Source organism: Schistocerca piceifrons, chromosome 2, assembly GCF_021461385.2.
Source record: "Schistocerca piceifrons isolate TAMUIC-IGC-003096 chromosome 2, iqSchPice1.1, whole genome shotgun sequence".
Classification (NCBI taxonomy): domain Eukaryota; kingdom Metazoa; phylum Arthropoda; class Insecta; order Orthoptera; family Acrididae; genus Schistocerca; species Schistocerca piceifrons.
The window spans coordinates 732,601,626-732,623,356 of NC_060139.1; the positions used below are offsets into that span (position 1 = coordinate 732,601,626).

Genomic DNA, 21,731 nt, shown 5'->3' on the forward strand with positions numbered 1-21,731 from the left:
ACATGCTGTGTTCTGTTTGCTAAAAACTCTTCAATCCAGCCACACAGCTGGTCTGATATTCCGTAGGCTCTTACTTTGTTTATCAGGCAACAGTGCGGAACTGTATCGAACACCTTCCGGAAGTCAAGAAAAATAGCATCTACCTAGGAGCCTGTATCTAATATTTTCTGGGTCTCATGAACAAATAAAGCGAGTTTGGTCTCACACGATTGCTGTTTCCGGAATCCATGTTGATTCCTACATAGTAGATTCTGGGTTTCCAAAAACGACATGATATGCGAGCAAAAAACATGTTCTAAAATTCTACAACAGATCGACATCAAAGATATAGGTCTATAGTTTTGCGCATCTGCACGACGACCCTTCTTGAAGACTGGGACTACCTGTGCTCTTTTCCAATCATTTGGAACCTTCCGTTCCTCTAGAGACTTGCGGTACACGGCTGTTAGAAGGGGGGCAAGTTCTTTCGCATACTCTGTGTAGAATCGAATTGGTATCCCGTCAGGTCCAGTGGACTTTCCTCTGTTGAGTGATTCCAGTTGCTTTTCTATTCCTTGGACACTTATTTCGATGTCAGCCATTTTTTCGTTTGTGCGAGGATTTAGAGAAGGAACTGCAGTGTGGTCTTCCTCTGTGAAACAGCTTTGGAAAAAGGTGTTTAGTATTTCAGCTTTACACGTGTCATCCTCTGTTTCAATGCCATCATCATCCCGGAGTGTCTGGATATGCTGTTTCGAGCCACTTACAGATTTAACGTAAGACCAGAACTTCCTAGGATTTTCTGTCAAGTCGGTACATAGAATTTTACTTTCGAATTCACTGAACGCTTCACACATAGCCCTCCTTACGCTAACTTTGACATCATTTAGCTTCTGTTTGTCTGAGAGGTTTTGGCTGCATTTAAACTTAGAGTGAAGCTCTCTTTGCTTTCGCAGTAGTTTCCTAACTTTGTCGTTGTACCACGGTGGGTTTTTCCCGTCCCTCACAGTTTTACTCGGCACGTACCTGTCTAAAACGCATTTTACGACTGCCTTGAACTTTTTCCATAAACACTCAACATTGTCAGTGTCGGAACAGAAATTTTCATTTTGATCTGTTAGGTAGTCTGAAATCTGCCATCTATTACTCTTGCTAAACAGATAATCCTTCCTCCCTTTTTTTATATTCCTACTAACTCCCATATTCAGGGATGCTGCACTGGCCTTATGATCACTGATTCCCTGTCTGTACATACAGAGTCGAAAAGTTTGGGTCTGTTTGTTATCAGTAGGTCCAAGATGTTATCTCCACGAGTCAGTTCTCTGTTTAATTGCTCGAGGTAATTTTCGGATAGTGCATTCAGTATAATGTCACTCGATGCTCTGTCCCTACCACCCGTCCTAAACATCTGAGTGTCCCAGTCTATATCTGGTAAATTGAAATCTCCACCTAAGACTATAACATGCTGAGAAAATTTATGTGAAATGTATTACAAATTTTCTCTCAGTTGTTCTGCCACTAATGCTGCTGAGTCGGGAGGTCGGTAAAAGGAGCCAATTATTAACCTAGCTCGGTTGTTGAGTGTAACCTCCACCCATAATAATTCACAGGAACTATCCACTTCTACTTCACTACAGGATAAACTACTACTAACAGCGACAAACACTCCACCACCGGTTGCATGCAATCTATCCTTTCTAAACACCGTCTGTACCTTTGTAAAAATTTCGGCAGAATTTATCTCTGGCTTCAGCCAGCTTTCTGTACCTATAACGATTTCAGCTTTGGTGCTTTCTATCAGTGCTTGAAGTACCGGTACTTTACCAACGCAGCTTCGACAGTTTACAATTACAATACCGATTGCTGCTTGGTCCCCGTATGTCCTGACTTTGCCCCGCACCCGTTGAGGCTGTTGCCCTGTCTGTACTTGCCCAAGGCCATCTAACCTAAAAATCCGCCTAGCCCACGCCACACAACCCCTGCTACCCGTGTAGCCGCTTGTAACTGTAAACTACACAAAATTTCTAGAAATGTGAATTCAGGAAAACATAAAGTGGGACACAACACATCATTTACATCAGCAAGAACCTATGCACAATATGGTATACCATAAAAACACTTGCTAATTGTACAATACAAAAGAAACCTTGAAAAGTGTATAATATGTACAAGTAGAATCACTGCTGGATACATCATATTTTTTTGGAGCAACTTGGCAGCTAGCAGATGGTGTATCATAGCACAAAAGAGTGTCATGCAGACAACTGAAAATGCAGCCCCTAGAAATTCTTGCAAATTCCTATTTATATAGACAGCACATTACTACAGTGACTTCTTGTAGAACATCCATTGAGGTCTGTACAGTATCTTATTAGCAAAATAAACATAATTCCTTCTGAGGACAAGAATGATTTTGTTTAGTTACAAAATATCCTTAAAAAAACACCACCAGGATCTCTCCATAGCGTACATCTTGAAAAAAAAAAAACTGTGAAAATCTTTATCTCATGATGATGCTTATCAGTCTAATAGTGAGCATGTCATCCCTGCACAAGGATGAGTTCTTCCACTCTGCAAGGCATTATCTCGATTAGACCATCAAGTTTATCTTGGGGTGTAAAGTTCCATTCCACAAGGGTAGCTTCAGTAACAGATGGATTTGGCACTGAACAATGACCACCTTCAACAGGCCCAATGCGTGCTCAGTTGCATTCATGTCTGGGGATTGTGCTGACCAATGCATTCAGTTGCTTCTCTGAAGATACCAATACTCTGCTACAGTACAGTGTGGTCCTTCACTGTCATCGACTAGGATGAATTTGTCATCGACTTCACATCTGTAGCACCTTAAAACCATTTGTAGGACCTCTTGGAGACATTGGGGACCAGTCAAATTGCCATACATTAGAATTAGAGGGGTCTGCCATTCTATCGTTATTGCCCCACAGAACATTACGCTCCCACCTGCAAACCAGTGGACTTCTTGAACGTATTGCCATTCCTGATACCACCTAGCACTTCTCAAAAACACTAACACATTTAATTACCAGTCGCTAATCAATCCTGATCTCATAAGTAAACATGATATTACTCCATTATGCAATGGTCCAATGTTGATGTGCAAAAACCCTGGTCCTTTGACTGCATCAGTTCCATTGGTTCAGTGGACAACTTCTCATTGGTCTTCTGGGATGAAGACCATCCTGATGTAGTCTTCTACATACTGTTTAGTATGGTATATCAATCCCTGCTGCCCAGAAGAAGCCATTTCCAATATTTCTGGCAATTGATGTTGGGCACCTGCAAGCCGACAGCTGGAGGTAACAATACTGCTTTGTGTTGTTATATGAGGAAGACTACCGCAAGGTCTATCGTTGACATTTCCACTCTCTTTGAACAACATTCCATTAGAATTACTGACAGCCTTGGGAGAGCAAGCCCTGACAAAACTCTAACATCTGGTGAGCAAGATGTATGAGACAGGTGAAATACCCTCAGACTTCTAGAAGAATATAATAATTACAATCCCAAAGAAAGCAGGTGTTGACAGATGTGAAAATTATCGAACTATCAGTGTAATAAGTCACAGCTGCAAAATATTAACACGAATTCTTTACAGATGAATGGAATAACTGGTAGAAGCCAACCTCAGGGAAAATCAGTTTGGATTCCGTAGAAATATAGGAACATGTGGGGCAATACTGACCCTATGACTTAGCTTAGAAACTAGATTAAGAAAAGGCAAACCTGTGTTTCTAGCATTTGTAGACTCAGAGAAAGCTTTTGACAATGCTGACTGGAATACTCTCTTTCAAATTCTGAAGGTGGTAGGGGTAAAATACAGGGAGCGAAAGACTATATACAATTTGTACAGAAACCAGATGGCAGTTATAAGAATTGAGGTACTTGAAAGGGAAACAGTGGTTGGGAAGGGAGTGAGACAGGGTTGTAGCCTTTCCCCGATGTTATTCAATCTGTATATTAAGCAAGCAGTAAAGGAAACAAAAGAAAAATTCGGGGTGGGTATTAAAATCCATGGAGAAGAAATAAAAACTTTAAGGATCGCTAACGACATTGTAATTCTGTCAGAGACAGCAAAGGACTTGGAGGAACAGTTGAACGGAATGGACAGTGTCTTGAAAGGAGGATATAAGATGGGCATCAACAAAAGTAAAAAGAGGATAATGGAATGTAGTCGAATTAAGTCAGGTGACGGTGAGGAAATTAGATTAGGAAATGAGACAGTTAAAGTAGTAAAGGAGTTTTGCTATTTGGGGAGCAAAATAACTGATGATGGTTGAAGTAGAGAGGATATAAAATGTAGACTGCCAATGGCAAGGAAAGTGTTTCTGAAGAAGAGAAATTTGTTAACATTGAGTATATGTTAAAGTGTCAGGAAGTCGTTTCTGAAAGTATTTGTATGGAGTGTAGGCATATTGTTGTTGTTGTTGTGGTCTTCAGTCCTGAGACTGGTTTGATGCAGCTCTCCATGCTACTCTATCCTGTGCAAAGCTTTTTCATCTCCCAGTACCTACTGCAACTTACATCCTTCTGAATCTGCTTAGTGTATTCATCTCTTGGTCTCCCTCTACGATTTTTACCCTCCACGCTGCCCTCCAATACTAAATTGGTGATCCCTTGATGCCTCAGAACATGTCCTACCAACCGATCCCTTCTTCTGGTCAAGTTGTGCCACAAACTTCTCTCCTCCCCAATCCTATTCAGTACCTCCTCATTAGTTATGTGATCTACCCATCTAATCTTCAGCATTCTTCTGTAGCACCACATTTCGAAAGCTTCTATTCTCTTCTTGTCCAAACTATTTATCGTCCATGTTTCACTTCCATACATGGCTACACTCCATAGGAGTACTTTCAGAAATGACTTCCTGACACTTAAATGAATACTGAATGTTAACAAATTTCTCTTCTTCAGAAACGCTTTCCTTGCCATTGCCAGCCTACATTTTATATCCTCTCTAATTCGACCATCATCAGTTATTTTGCTCCCCAAATAGCAAAACTCCTTTACTACTTTAAGTGCCTCATTTCCTAATCTAATTCCCTCAGCATCACCGGACTTAATTAGACTACATTCCATTATCCTTGTTATGCTTTGGTTGATGTTCATCTTATATCCTCCTTTCAAGACACTGTCCATTCCATTCAACTGCTCTTCCAAGTCCTTTGCTGTCTCTGACAGAATTACAATGTCATCGGCGAACCTCAAAGTTTTTATTTCTTCTCCATGAATTTTAATACCTACCCCGAATTTTTCTTTTGTTTCCTTTACTGCTTGCTCAATATACAGTTTGAACAACATCGGGGAGAGGCTACAACCCTGTCTTACTCCCTTCCCAACCACTGCTTCCCTTTCATGTCCCTCGACTCTTATAACTGCCATCTGGTTTCTGTACAAATTGTAAATAGCCTTTCGCTCCCTGTATTTTACCCCTGCCACCTTTAGAATTTGAAAGAGAGTATTCCAGTCAACATTGTCAAAAGCTTTCTCTAAGTCTACAAATGCTAGAAACGTAGGTTTGCCTTTCCTTAATCTTTCTTCTAAGATAAGTCGTAAGGTCAGTATTGCCTCACGTGTTCCAGTGTTTCTACGGAATCCAAACTGACCTTCCCCGAGGTTGGCTTCTACTAGTTTTTCCATTCGTCTGTAAAGAATTCGTGTTAGTATTTTGCAGCTGTGACTTATTAAGCTGATAGTTCGGTAATTTTCACATCTGTCAACACCTGCTTTCTTTGGGATTGGAATTATCATATTCTTCTTGAAGTCTGAGGGTATTTCGCCTGTTTCATACATCTTGCTCACCAGATGGTAGAGTTTTGTCAGGACTGGCTCTCCCACGGCCGTCAGTAGTTCCAATGGAATATTGTCTACTCCAGGGGCCTTGTTTCGACTCAGGTCTTTCAGTGCTCTGTCAAACTCTTCACGCAGTATCGTATCTCCCATTTCATCTTCATCTACATCCTCCTCCATTTCCATAATATTGTCCTCAAGTACATCGCCCTTGTATAGACCCTCTATATACTCCTTCCACCTTTCTGCTTTCCCTTCTTTGCTTAGAACTGGGTTTCCATCTGAGCTCTTGATATTCATACAAGTCGTTCTCTTATCTCCAAAGGTCTCTTTAATTTTCCTGTAGGCGGTATCTATCTTACCCCTAGTGAGATAGGCCTCTACATCCTTACATTTGTCCTCTAGCCATCCCTGCTTAGCCATTTTGCACTTCCTGTCGATCTCATTTTTGAGACGTTTGTATTCCTTCTTGCCTGTTTCACTTACTGCATTTTTATATTTTCTCCTTTCATCAATTAAATTCAATATTTCTTCTGTTACCCAAGGATTTCTACTAGCCCTCGTCTTTTTACCTACTTGATCCTCTGCTGCCTTCACTACTTCATCCCTCAAAGCTACCCATTCTTCTTCTACTGTATTTATTTCCCCCATTCCTGTCAATTGCTGCCTTATGCTCTCCCTGAATCTCTGTACAACCTCTGGTTCTTTTAGTTTATCCAGGTCCCATCTCCTTAAATTCCCACCTTTTTGCAGTTTCTTCAGTTTTAATCTACAGGTCATAACCAATAGATTGTGGTCAGAGTCCACATCTGCCCCTGGAAATGTCTTACAATTTAAAACCTGGTTCCTAAATCTCTGTCTTACCATTATATAATCTATCTGATACCTTTTAGTATCTCCAGGGTTCTTCCATGAATACAACCTTCTTTCATGATTCTTAAACCAAGTGTTAGTTATGATTATGTTGTGCTCTGTGCAAAATTCTACCAGGCGGCTTCCTCTTTCATTTCTGCTCCCCAATCCATATTCACCTACTATGTTTCCTTCTCTCCCTTTTCCTACACTCGAATTCCAGTCACCCATGACTATTAAATTTTCGTCTCCCTTCACAATCTGAATAATTTCTTTTATTTCATCATACATTTCTTCAATTTCTTCGTCATCTGCAGAGCTAGTTGGCATATAAACTTGTACTACTGTAGTAGGTGTGGGCTTCGTGTCTATCTTGGCCACAATAATGCGTTCACTATGCTGTTTGTAGTAGCTTACCCGCACTCCTATTTTCCTATTCATTATTAAACCTACTCCTGCATTACCCCTATTTGATTTTGTGTTTATAACCCTGTAGTCACCTGACCAGAAGTCTTGTTCCTCCTGCCACCGAACTTCACTAATTCCCACTATATCTGACTTCAACCTATCCATTTCCCTTTTTAAATTTTCTAACCTACCTGCCCGATTAAGGGATCTGACATTCCACGCTCCGATCCGTAGAACGCCAGTTTTCTTTCTCCTGATAACGACATCCTCTTGAGTAGTCCCCGCCCGGAGATCCGAATGGGGGACTATTTTACCTCCGGAATATTTTACCCAAGAGGACGCCATCATCATGTAATCATACAGTAAAGCTGCATGCCCTCGGGAAAAATTACGGCTGTAGTTTCCCCTTGCTTTCAGCCGTTCGCAGTACCAGCACAGCAAGGCCGTTTTGGTTATTGTTACAAGGCCAGATCAGTCAATCATCCAGACTGTTGCCCTTGCAACTACTGAAAAGGCTGCTGCCCCTCTTCAGGAACCACACGTTTGTCTGGCCTCTCAACAGATACCCCTCCGTTGTGGTTGCACCTACGGTACGGCTATCTGTATCGCTGAGGCACGCAAGCCTCCCCACCAACGGCAAGGTCCATGGTCCATGGGGGGTTGTAGGCATATATGGAAGTGAAACAGGGACGATCAATAGTTTAGACAAGAAGAGAATAGAAGCTTTCGAAATGTGGTGCTACAGAAGATTGCTGCAGAGTAGATGGATAGATCACATAACTAATGAGGAGGTACCAAAGAGAATTGGGGAGAAGAGAAATTTGTGGCACAACTTGACTAGAAGTAGGGATTGGTTGGTAGGACATGTTCTGAGGCATCAAGGGATCACCAATTTAGTATTGGAGGGCAGCGTGGAGGGTAGAAATAATATAGAGAGACCAAGAGATGAATACACTAAGCAGATTCAGAAGGATGTAGGTTGCAGTAGGTACAAGTTTGCACAGGATAAAGTAGCATGGAGAGCTGCATCAAACCAGTCTCTGGACTGAAGACCACAACAACAACTACAACAAGAACAACAATGTACTTTCTCCACACCTTAGACACACCACTTTGAGTGACATGTAACTGATTGGCAACATCTTGCTGTATAGGACCTGCTGAATGTAAAGCCACAATCTTGACTCTATCAAATGTTGTATGCTTCTATGGGGCATGTTACTGCAGTGCTGAACACAAAGTGAAGCTGTTGTTGATACTGGACTGCACATGATGTGCCACTGTGGCAGCGGTATGTTTACATGACTGTGAAATGGCTGTAAAGCATGCCAGTAGTAAGTACCATCCAGGCCATGGGCTCTAACTGGATAATGGATAGATCAATGAGACCTCTAATATCATAGACTACATTTTACAATAGTATCCCAGACTTTTGTTGATCAGTTTATATACACAGTCACCAGGCAAAAATAGGATCCTGACAATGAGTTTGTAAACACAACTGCCAGATGAAATGGACCAGCAAAAACTGTGAAAAAACTTTACAATAAACTTAGCCACCGCAGCAAGGCAATAAAAGAAATACAAAAATTCAAAATGGCTCTAAAACTATATTTTCAAGATAGATGCTATTATACGACACGTGATTATCTGTTGGTAGAAATTTAAATTATTGTCCTTTTTCTTTTATATATATAAAATTGCTTTTGGTACCTATTGTGCTATATATTAAATTGTACCATTACTTTCATTATTATATGGCACTGTTTTATTGTACTGTATTACATGCTTAAAATTATTTATGGAATTGAATTAATTTTACAGTAATAATCTGAAACTGTGTATTAATGTACAAAAAGTCATATCCTATATCAATTACCGTATTTACTCGAATCTAAGCCGCACTTTTTTCCGGTTTTTGTAAACCAAATAACCGCCTGCGGCTTAGAATCGAGTGCAAAGCAAGCGGAAGTTCTGAAAAATGTTTGTAGGTGCCGCCACAACTAACTTCTGCCGTCGAATGTATGTAGCGCTACACAGGCATGCTGTGTAGGCAACGAGATAAATACTGGCGCCAAAACCTCTGCGTCAGTAAATAAATAAAGAAAAAAGGTGGAAGACGAGCTTTTTTTTCTCCGCCCCGAGTTTCGACCACTGCATTTTCATACATTATCCAACGAAGTAAATACAAATTACGTATTGTTCATCTTCGAAAGTAGCAGAATTTCAATGTACTACGAAAATCCGACTGGCAAGACTGTTGCTAATAGGAATCTGATGAAATGTGAATCACATGCAGTATTCTCTTCACCATAAGAATAATACGAATATAAACATTTTGCCATGTATTCTTTCCTGTTGTTGCTATCTCATTTAAATCCTGTCTGCCTAATAAACTACGAAACTAGAGTGAGACAACAGCAAACGCGGAAGAAAATACGTATCGTGTCCTGTTTATATTCGTATTATTTTTATGCCTAATAGTGATACAGTCAGAAATGAAGCACGGCAACTGACTAGATTTTTAAATCTAAAATGACTAATTTCTGTGCAGAATTTGATTTACTAAAGAAGCGGCCGCAAAGATTTTCAAACGGAGAAAAATTTTCGCCTAACTCTCGTTCAGAACATGTTCTATAATACGCAGTCTATTATTTGGTTCTTGTTGATCATTATCAAAGAAAGCAGCAGTGTAAGTAACAACAAGTAGCAGCATTTGCCATTGTTTCGCTAATGAGACAATTCCTCTCTTTTTTTAATCGTAAGCGGCGGTAGCGCCCACAAAAGCAAGCCATGCCGCGGGCGGCGACAGGCCGTAAACACGCACTATCAGAATGCGACAAACAATGCATGACGCAGTACAGTAATGCATTTTCAGCTTAGAGTGACGTAAACACCTATAACAAAGAAAACGGCACTTACCAGATCAAAGCAAAATAAGCAATCGATTCAAACCAGACGAAGCACGTGAAAAAGGAAGGGTACCCGTATAAATACGCACGGAGCGCCTGACGCATAGCAATGGCTACCTGGTAAAGCTTAACTGCTAAGCTTACGACTCGAACCAAACTATTGTAGCTGTATCGTCTTTCATTCGATCTAAATTGTGTCTCATATTACAATGGGCCAACTTTGTTTCGATTTGAAGGTGCGGCCTAAAACTTTTCTCTCCCCTTGAATTTCGAGTCTCAAATTTCAGGTGCGGCTTAGATTCGGGATTTTTTTTTTCCTTGATTTCGAGTCTCATTTTTCAGGTGCGGCTTAGATTCGAGTGCGGCTTAGATTCGAGTAAATACGGTACTTGATGAAACTGATGCTTAATAAAAATAAACAAGTAAGCATGGAGCACACAAATGTTTTGGTGTAGATGAGCCTGAGTGTCCCAGTATCCTACCAATAACCATAGTCTGCCATTGTGTAACCTACAAATGAATCAGCATGGGTCACAATTTTGTCTCTTTTCAAATTATGCAAGGCATCAAGTGCACCAAAAATGCAAAGGCTAACACATGGTGTGTGGAGGATGCAGTTCAGCCTGGGGGTGGTTTTTTGATGTTTTGAATGTGTTCTTTGGCTATGGCTTATGTTCACTTATTCATGTTGCCATAAACAGGGACCAGCATGTTTGTTTAAACATTTTTTATGACTAAGTGTTGCCCTTTCTTCTATATCTTCATGTTGTGTATCATCTTCCTAGATAACAAGTCATGTTCACAAGACTGCATTACTTTTTCCTAGTTTTTCAACATTCAGGCACCCTATTGTGCCTCAACTGGCTTGCTGAATCACACAATCATAAAACCATAAGAAATGTCTGGGACTATCAATTAACATCCCCAAAATTCGTGAGCTCATAGGATCTCATCACCAATGAGTGTCTGCACTTAGATATGGCATGCATGAAGAAACTTGTGAATTCTCTTCCTCACCAAACCGAGTTCCTTTTTCATGGCTAAAAGTGGTGTTATACAATGTCTCATGTGTGTGGTTAATTTATTGTCCTGTGTGCTTAAAATCTGATGTGTAATTGCAGTTCCTTAAAACAGTTGATCAGCACTTACTGAGACTAACATTTAATACAATAATCCAAGTATAAACTCACCAGCTGCTTCTCTGAGGTCTCTTTCGAGGGAATGTTCTTTCCATGGACTGATGGACCTTCTGTTCGTCTACAAAAAACAATGAGATTTTTAACTTAGTAGTTTATCTCTGTTGCACAAGATATCAGCATCTTTGGCTCACATCCAATCAATAACAGACAATTTTTTAAAAAAGTATCTAACTGGTTTCCATTATTTAGGAAAATATTTAAATAAATCAAGTAACCAGAATGAATATTCTACACTGCACTGAAGTACAGAGTGGTTTGAAACTTTCTGACAGGTTACAGTTCTGTGCCAGGTAGGAAATATACCTGAATGCTGGTCATTTGGAGACAACGCTCAAACATCTAGGCTAGGCTATTACGACACTGCCCCATAGAGCACAGATGCTCCCAGACATCCCTTATATCACCAGCAGGCAAGTGCAGCTTGTAAAGACTATTGCCTTACAAGTTGCACTTGCTTGAACATCTTGGTCACTCCTGCCAATACACATCATTCTTCTTAACAACACAGGCACTGCAGCATTTATCTGCTGATACCGAGCTGTTGTTGTTGAGAAGAATGCTGTGGTGTCCATTCAGACATGCATGCATGTCTGAAGGACCACTGCATCATTCTCCTTAACAACAAAGGCACTGCAATACAGTACTCTGGCCTGTCTCTGATTGGCTGATGTAGTACAGTTGTGTATGCAACAGCCCAGCTGCTGTATTGCCAGCATGTCCACTGTTTGCCATCACCTGCCCAAGCCCAGCTGCCAACAGGTAAGATCTCGAGCTGGAACAGCCTGTTCTAAGCAGTGATTAATCCATTTGCCATGATGTCCTTTCCTACAATGCTGATAATACTGTGAGGATCCTAGGAGAACTTTCAGGGAGTTTGAAAAGTAGCGTAGAGGAATCGAAGCAGAGGAGGAGTAGCACAAGCTCAGCCTACAAAAGTTTTACCAACAAAAGGCAACAGTCCCAGTGTAACATCATATTAATTTGTAGTGTGTTAGATTCATTCTGAAAATGCACCTCTGTACTGTGGATAGTGCATTCTATGTGAGGTACTTTCTATTATGAGCTCTAGTCCAGCATGGTTTTCAGCTGACTTTCTGTTGAGTTTGAAATGTAAGAGAGAGGTACTGGCAGAATTGAAGATTTGTAAGATACTTGTGAGTTTTGCTTGAATAGCTCAGTTAGTTTGAGCAATGTCCATGAGAGCCAATGGTCTAACTTTGAATCAAATTACAATGAAATGAACACCCTTAGCTGCTTACAGGCATTGACATCCGTCAACAGGGACAGATGAAAATGTGTGCCCCGACAGGGACTCAAACCTGGGATCTCCTGCTTACATGGCAGACACTCTATCCATCTGAGCCACCGAGAACACAGAGGATAGCACGACTGCAGGGATTTATCTCTGGCACACCTCCCGCAAAACCCACATTCTCAACATATTGTCCTGCACTACATTCGTCGTGCCCCCGCCCATTATACTCATTGCTCGCAGCGCTTTGCCAATTCCCATAAGAGCTCAGGCACTGTTTGTGCATTCGCACAGAAGAAGAAGATGGTCAAGTGGCCGGTGAGCCTTAAGGCGGACCAGTGAAAAGGCACGTTTTTATGCAACAGGCGATGCAACATCTGAGCCACCGAAGCAGCAGACAGTAAAAACTTGTGATAGTATGCTATTTTCCCCAAGAAGGCCTGCAGTTCCTTAACAGATGTAGGGCGAGGAAGGGCATCGATTGCAGCGACAGTTTGCTGAAGTGGATGAATAGCATCCCGAGAGAGTTGAAACCCCGAGTACGTGATAGATGCCCGAAAAAAATTTTGATTTCTGAAGATTACACTTAAGACTGGCAGTCTGTAAGACATGAAAAAGTGTGAAGAGATTCTGAAGATGTTCACCAGCGGTGGAGCCAGTGACAACAATGTCGTCCTGGTAATTTATACACCCAGGGACAGTGAGCAATAATTGTTCCAAGAATCGCTGAAAGAGAGCAGGGGTGCTACCAACCCCAAACGGCAATCGTTGGTATTGATAGAGTTTGAAAGGCGTGTTAAGGACCAGAAACTGCTGGGAAGCAGCGCTGAGAGGAAGTTGGTGATAAGCTTCTGACAGGTCAAGTTTAGAAAAATACTGGCCTCCAGCAAGATTAGTGAACAATTCTTCAGTCGAGGCATAGGGTAAGTGTCGATAAGGCATTAAGCATTTACAATGGCTTTGAAATCACCACAGAGACGAATATCACCATTTGGCTTAGCAATGACAATGACAGGAGAGGACCACTCACTGGTTGACCTGATCACTAAGGGCCACAGGAACAGGCCGAGCCCGAAAAAACTTAGGCCGAACAGTGGGTTTGAGCGTGATATGAGCTTCAAAGTCGTTTGCATGGCCTAACCCAGGAGAAAAAAGGGATGAAAATGTCATCAACAAGGAATCCAATTGAGCATAAGGAATAACATCAGAGACGATATTGACAGAGTCATCTATGGAGAACTCAAAAACGCGAAAGGCATCAAAACCAAAAAGATTCTCCACGTTACTATGGTCAACCACAAATATGGGAACAGTGCGAACAACAGATTTGTAAGATACCTCAGCATCAAATTGTCCCAAGAGAGAAATCTTCTGTTTATTGTACGTCCGTAATTGCCTAGTGACAGGTGGCAGGATTGGAGAATCCAACTGAAGATACGTCTGAGAACTGATAATAGTGGCAGCAGAACCAGTATCCACCTGCATGCGAACATCTCGACCAAGTATTTGGACAGTGATGAATAACTTCTCTGAAAGGGAAGAAGTACAATTGACAGACAACACAGAATCAGAATCAGCGTCATATTCATGAACATCATGTATGCGGTCGGATTTGCAAACGGATTACACATGACCCTTTTTTTTGCATTTGTGACACACGGCCCAACATTGTGGACAATCCTCTCATGAGTGTTTCATAAAATACAGCGGACATGAAGGAAGTTGCTGTGGATTTTGCTGCAGTTTCTTAGAGGTTTGTTTACAGTTAGGCCGAGGCTGCGCTTGGGAGTGTACTATGGCCTCATTGGCCGGCGGGGACATGCCACGCGCTTCGTCAACATCACACAGAGGTTGTATTTCCCCAACGTTGCCCCATGCCTCTATTTGCGCTCCAGCGGCGCGAGAAATTTCAAAAGACTGAGCGATGGATAGGACTTCATCTAGAGTAGGATTTGCCAACTGAAGGGCACATTGCCTAACTTCTATGTCGGGCGCTGATCGGATAATAGCATCCCATACCATGGAATCGGCGTAGGATTCTTTGTAGACTTCAGTAACAAATTGACACCTTCTACTGAGGCCGTGAAATTCAGCAGCCCAAGCGCGATAGGATTGATTCGGTTGTTTTTGACAACAATAAAAGGCAACACAAGAGGCTACCACATATGTTTGCTTTTGAAAATAGAGCACATTTCAGCAAAGAACAAAGACGCAGGATCTCTCAAAGGAGCCAATTGCGACATCACCCGATACATTTGAGGTGACATCCATGAAAGGTGGTGGTGGTTGTTGGGATGTTTAAGGGGGACTAAACAGCGAAGGTCATCAGTCCCCCACATGAAAGGAACAGAGACTTACATGTTTGTTCGTCTGCGACATGAAATGCCAAGAAGTGATGTCGAAGACATTTTTCATAATCAGACCAGTCTTCCGCCATCTCGTCGTAAGGAGGAAAAGGAAGTAGAGACAATGACGAGAGATGCCCTGCATTTGATGCCATGACGAAATCACGAATTGCATTTGTGAGAAGCGTTTGCTGTTCTATGAGACGTTGCAATAGTTGCTCTAAAGTAGCCATGGGAACATGTGGGTCAACGATGGAAAAGAAAAATCACTACCTCGTCGCCAATTGTTATAACTTCAAGTTGAACATATATATTTCAAGGAAGACGCAATACATGAAAGTCACAGATCAAGTAAACAGAGAAAGACGTGTGTACACTTTAACAGTCAAATCATAACTGAGTCTGAGTCTAGCGGCGCTGGCTGGCTGGCGGCTTAGGTGGCGCTGCTGCTGCATGGCTGGCAGATAGCACCGCATGTAGAGGACACGCGTAACTGCGCGGCGGCACTTTGAAAGATTGGCGAGTCACAACAGTTTAATCAACCACATCCACCTTACTCTTTGTTGCATCATAGTACATTATGGTTTCAAGTTTACTGTTTCCTTCATTGTTTACTGCTACTTCACTGTGCAGTGTACTCAGAAGAATATTTTTTTTATTTTCTTTCCTTGGTATGCATTCATGGAGCAGTCTGTGTTGCCAGTCAAGTGGAAGATGGTGGTGGAGTGTATTTTAGTATTTGGCCTCTTTACCTCAACAGGTATTTTGTGACAGATCTTTTTCCTGTACCAACTAATGAGGTTTTCCTTCACTTTAACTTCTTAGCAAGTCAAAAAGATGTGAGGATGCTGTCCATCATCATATTCCTTCCTCCGTTTAGAAATTATTCCATGAGACAGAATGACATATTCTTCGAGTGGTTGCTTCTCTCCATGTGTATCTTCTTTCTTGAGAAAGCATTACATACGTACTTTGTTGCTACATCAGCTGCTCCCGAATTTGAGACCATATTTTTTGGACTGCTTGGGCATGTAATGAGTGGATCTGCATCTTGTATTGTTTGGTAACAGTTGCTCATCTATGTTTACATTTTGTGCATGGCCATAAGAATAAATATTGTTTTCCATGATTCCAAATACAAGAGCGAATTTGCTGGCTTGCATCCATTCAGTTTGGGTTGATTTTTCATCAAAAAAAGAGATAGCTGAGAATTTCCTGAAAACTGTCCTTTGGTATAATGTCCTCAATGAAAGTAGGCTCCCAAGAAAACGATCAAAGATCTTCTGGGGACATGCTTTTTGTACAAATGACCCCCTAAGCACATATGATGGCTAGCGTAAATAGTGGGACCTTCTTCCTTTAGAATGCTCACAGCTGACCTTATCACAGAAGGTAAAAAATTAGCAGTCTCCCATTCTATACTATCCCTAGTGACCATCTTTGTAGAGACATTCGGCTGGGCATGCAGTGGTGAATGAGGTGAGGATTGACTTAGATCAGCATTTTAATCCTCCTCTACTAATCCCTTCTCATTTACATTGTCCTAATCTTCACTTGCTTTTGGTACAAAGTCCTCATCTTCATCAGTGAAGTCAATTTCTAATTCAACATTGAAATTCTCTAAGAAATGAAAGACTACTTCATCAGAACATCCATGTTGACCAGACATGTTAGAAAAATTTCTCACGTACAAAGAATGTTACAGGGCATTGATTGTGGAAGACTGGAATGTACATGTGTTGAAATGTAACAATGAGCATCAACAATTCTGCATTATTGCTGATAGGTGGCACTGCATTGTGGGATTATTTACATATGTTCAGAAGAGAAATTACAGCAGTGTCAAAGTGACTCTTCTTGACATTCTATGTATGTCGAATGAAATGCACAAGGCATTGTAAATATGTTGTAAATCCTTATACATCACCATGAAGAATAGAAAAAATTAGGAAATTCATATGATTTCATGAACACGGTAAGAAAACTGGATATGGCACTAAGAAGTATGATGGGGTGATTTTGACCTTTCCCACTGCTGCTCTCCTCTCTCTCCCTCTCTCTCTCTCTCTCTCTCTCTCTCTCTCTCTCTCTCTCTCTCTCTCTCTCTTGGCCACTTTTTCAATCCATGTCTACCCAGTTGGGAGTGGCCTCCCTGACTATGATTCACAACTAGCCACACTATGTAACTTACTTAATTACAAGGAAATGGATCCAAAACAATTAGAGTAATTAACAAACTGCCTTACAGAAGATGACTGAAGGGATGTGTATGCTGTTACTGATTTCGGTTTCAAATTTAATGTATTTGTAGATGGGTTTCTAGTAATCTTTAAAAACTGCAGGGAGAATGAAATTCTATGAAACAGTTAGGACAAACATAGAAGTAGAGCTGATTTCATATTATATTACATAGCATACATTGTTGTCATAAGGAAAGTAACTGAAAAAATAAAAACCTAAGAATAATACTTTTTTCATTTTATGTACAACAGCTTCAAAATTATTGTAAACAATTGCATTTTCCATACTCGTTGTTATACAGTCACTGTCATTTATACCATAATTTTCTGATTTCGGCTGTTTGGTATTTTTAAATCCACTCTCCTGTATTTGTAAATTAACACTTTCACCCTTTGTGGATGCATACAAACATACATCTGTCATTTTGATATGTAACCACTGTCATAGTAAACATGAGTAAGAAAGACATTCCCTATCTGAAATGTTGACAAATATGAAAAGTTGTTCTCACTCATGTTTACGATGACTATGGTTAAGTAGTAAAGTGACAGATGAACATTTGTATACACCCACCAAGGGTGTCTCTGCAAAATTATGAATATAGCAGTATGCACTTGGAAATGGTTAACAGTTGGAATCAGTAATCACAGTACAAATGACTGTGATTATATAACAGCTAGGATAGAAAATGGAATTGCCTCTTCATAATGACTAAAATAAATAACTCAGATAACACAATTAAATCTATAAGGGCAAAAGTTAAAAGAGAAACTGGGAATTCAGTTAAGGAATGTGAGGCTTTCGTTATTAAATAAATTACAGCAGTAAGATAGGCAATGTATTTAATAATCACTTTCTGGAAGCAGCAGAAGATTGACAAAGACATTTCAAGGGATAAATCAGTAGAATACATGCAAGAAGCAATGCCAATGCCACAAACACAGAGGCATATTAACATTAGTTGAGGGTCTGCTGAGGACATTAAGAATGTAATTAATTCCCTCAACAGCCAAAACTTTCATGGAGTTGATGGTATCTCAAGTAAATTACTTAAATTCTGTTCTCCACATAAATGCAGTAGATTCTGTCACATATTCAGTACATCATTATTAGAAGGAATATTTTCAGACAGACTTATCAGACCCCTTTCACATTAATAATTGCTGACTACTCTCACAGCTTATCTCTGTCTTCAAGGTACTGGAAAAGATGATGTCTGTATGAACCACAACACACCTCTCTAAAAATGAAATACTTAGCCAGTATCAATTTGGATTTCAAAACTGTCTCTCCACAGAACATGTGATTTTTCAATTCACAAATTAGATTACATAAAGTTTAGATGAGAAGAAACAGCCAACTGGTATTTTCTGTCACTTATCAAATACATTTGACTGTGCAGTTCATAGTATTCTCCTAGTGGAGCTCAAATTTTATGGTATCAGACATCTTATTGGTAACTGGGTTTTGTCCTACCTAACTAAAAGGATGCAAATACCTGCAGTAACAGCCTCCGCAAGAGTTTATACATAGTACATAATCTTCAGACCACGGAATAATCACCACAGGCTTGGTATTTGGTCTGCTTTTGTTTCTGTTATACAGAGGGCAATTCACAAAGTTGCATACAGATTGATGGAGTTGATTAAGAATTTATAATAGAACACTCAGGATACTTATAGCTCTGGAAGTAATCATAAGGCAGTAAAAGCTTTGGAATGTCAGGAGCAACATGGACAACCAGCACACATGTGTCTTAAGTTCACCATTGATAATGTACTGTTTACTCAACAACGCAGCACATTACAGTGTTTAAAATCATGACAATCACATTCAATACAGGCATAACATATACACAGAAAATACTGGAGTGCTCTATCCAATACACTAGGTACCATGCAAACCTCATCCGATGCTGCAAATATCCTGGCGAGAAGTGTTTCTTCATCAGGAACAGTTGTCAAATACAAGGGACTCTTGCTATGCCCCCCACCCCAACCCCACCCCCATCCTCATCCTCATCCTCAGTCCTCAACCCCACTCCCACCCCCATCCCTAAAAAAAATTCAGGGGGCATCTGAGCAAGGTGCTCCTTGTAGTCGCATCCACATCTGACGATGTATGTTGTGTGGTACAGCCTCTAACAATTCTGAAAGAATTTTTTGATGAATACCTAGTTGATTTCGCCATTCCTGGCATACAAAAGTCTGCAGATGCTCAGCATTACTTCCAAGACCATACGTTCCTATTCTATAATAGTTGTATTTCAACTCCTCTATCAACTTCTTCAATTTGTTTGCAAACTTTTGAATCATCCTATGCATATGACTGGTCATGATACATCCATGGGGCATAATAGTTCTCGTTGCTGATGATGTATGTATCATAACCAAGCCTAAAGAATATACTTCACATTTGAAAAAAACAGATAAAATTTTCTTGAAAGTTGATCTCTCTCTCTCTCTCTCTATTAAATTCTTCAGATCACTTGGTAGGTGGTCAAAGATGTTTGTGTCTGAATGCCTCACTCTCTTCTGTGCTACAGCAATGATGAATGATGGGTAGAGTGTCATTTCTCCTTCTAGTATTATATTTATGAACGTTATTTTTGATCTGTGATTGATAGTTGACAATAAACTTTACAAGGGAGCAAATACACTATGAGACTCTTGTCACTACACTCAAATATTTAAAGAGTCACCTACAATAGGTCCTATGAGTTGGTGCCGCATATTATCCCCATTACACATTTCTAAGAATGAAGATTTTATTCCACAATGAACAGCTGTCATAGAATAAGATGACACAAGACATTACTGAATGAAATAGGGAATGTATCTCAACTTTTGACAGTTTCATCTCCATAGTTTACTATTTGCATAACGTAAATGCTGCATACCAAACACACTTAAGAAGATTTAGGATATGTGACATCAAGTACATGTTCTTATTAACATAATCATCCAAGAAATTAGAATATTCTGTTTCACTGATTACTTTTCCCTCCTGTATTATTTCAAGCAATGTGGTCAAGCCTTTCACAGTACAGAATTGCATGTATTGTGTTTTACCTAAGTTCACAGATAGCCCATTTGGGAAAAAAAACAGTAATTAATTTTCAGGAAAATATTATTTACATTTTCAAGTGTTAAAGTTTCTCTATTAGGCTTGATAATGATAATTGCAACATCAGCAAAGTGAAATAATACAGTTTCCTGATACACAATTGCACAGCATTTACACACTTTATGCAATAAGTAGCATTCACTGATTTAAATTTTGTACAATTTGATTCGTGAACTGAAAAATAGTGTGTTTTATGATGAGACCCTTTCATAATCCAAACAGGGCTAACTTAAGTATCTTGTTTTGGGATATGTGTTATTGCTCTTGTGCACTTTTTTTTACCTTCAACAAGGAGATAGTAATGAGACTTGTCAGCACTTATTAATATCCATGTTACTATCTTCCTGTAAAGGTGTCTGACTATAGCATACTTCAGCCTGTCAATAAATACATAAGGCATTTATCTAATCATCAGCAAATGGCTTCAGCTGTATGTGGCATCCCTGAAGAAACCTGTGGATACTCTTCCTCACTAAATTATGGTTATTATAAAGGCCAAAGCTGGTGTTATGTGGAATTAGTGTATGTCTGCCAGGGGATGACAATCCCATACCCATCCCCCTCCCCTTGTGTGCTTTCACACCCCATCAATATCATTCAAAGCAAATGACAGTCAATTCTATGATGTGACATGTGGTTACCAATGTGCACAGAATTTCAGTGGTAGGAATCTACCACCAACAGCAAAGTGATAACATTTTGAGGATAGCAAAGTATTTAACATTAGTTTTATCCAGTGTGGGTCCACAGTTACTGACACTATAATGTTCTGGAGAGCCGTCACACAGCCATCAAGAATGCATAACAGAAACATTTGAGATGCTAGAACTCATCACATTTCTTGAGGATGACACTCCAGTATCATGTGACAAACACCATGAAAATGAACCATCAAAATAATGAAGTACTCAATCTTCCACCTTAGTCTCTGGGTTTGTTAGTCTACCGAAAGGGAAAATTTTACAAACACTGGTGTAGTGAGTGCTCTTTTGAATCCACAATTTTATGGGAAAAACAAATAATTTTGACACTAAAATAAAGTCATTACAGTGCTATTGTGAGAAGCTTATTGTTTTTCCAGAAGAATAAACAGAAAAAATTTGATTGCTCTGTCTTCCCCATTCCATGTTTAGCTGGCAGCTTTTCAAATTGTCCTCACAATTACCTCACAAATTTGCAAAACATTAAATATGCACAGCAATCCATGAACATAACGAACAGATAATTTGATCCTCATCAAAACCCAACTGATACAGATTCCATGTCCCATCCTTTTATGTTCCTTTTTAACAGTAAATACTACAGCAAGAGAATACAAGTTACATAACCTACATACAAACACACATTTACTTACCTGCATTTTGTCCTTGAAAGTTTCTTCAAGTTAATTGCCAACTGTGCAGCAACTTTTGCATTATTTCTCACAAGAGCAATATCTGAAGTTACATTAAGCAAGCTACTCTCAACTGAATTTTTCAGCATTTTACATAAGTTATGACAATAAGTTTCAATTACATGTCACTATTTAGAGTAACAATGAAATACTTATCTTCTTTGAGAGAAAAAATTAAAACCTGCTTAAACTCTGTATGTCATTCATAATAAT

At 39.9% G+C, this 21,731-nt stretch overlaps 1 protein-coding gene across 2 annotated transcripts in view; it reads right to left on the reverse strand.

Moving 5' to 3' along the window:
• LOC124777387 (pseudouridine-5'-phosphate glycosidase-like) overlaps positions 1–21,731 on the reverse strand; it is a 143,611-nt gene that overhangs the window by 26,858 nt on the left and 95,022 nt on the right. For both annotated transcript variants that reach the window (XM_047252778.1, XM_047252779.1), the window contains exons 8-9: positions 21,480–21,561; positions 11,153–11,219 (exon numbers count right to left, since the gene is read on the reverse strand). In XM_047252778.1, the coding sequence (XP_047108734.1) occupies positions 11,153–11,219; positions 21,480–21,561 (149 nt within the window). The remainder of the gene's footprint in view (positions 1–11,152; positions 11,220–21,479; positions 21,562–21,731) is intronic.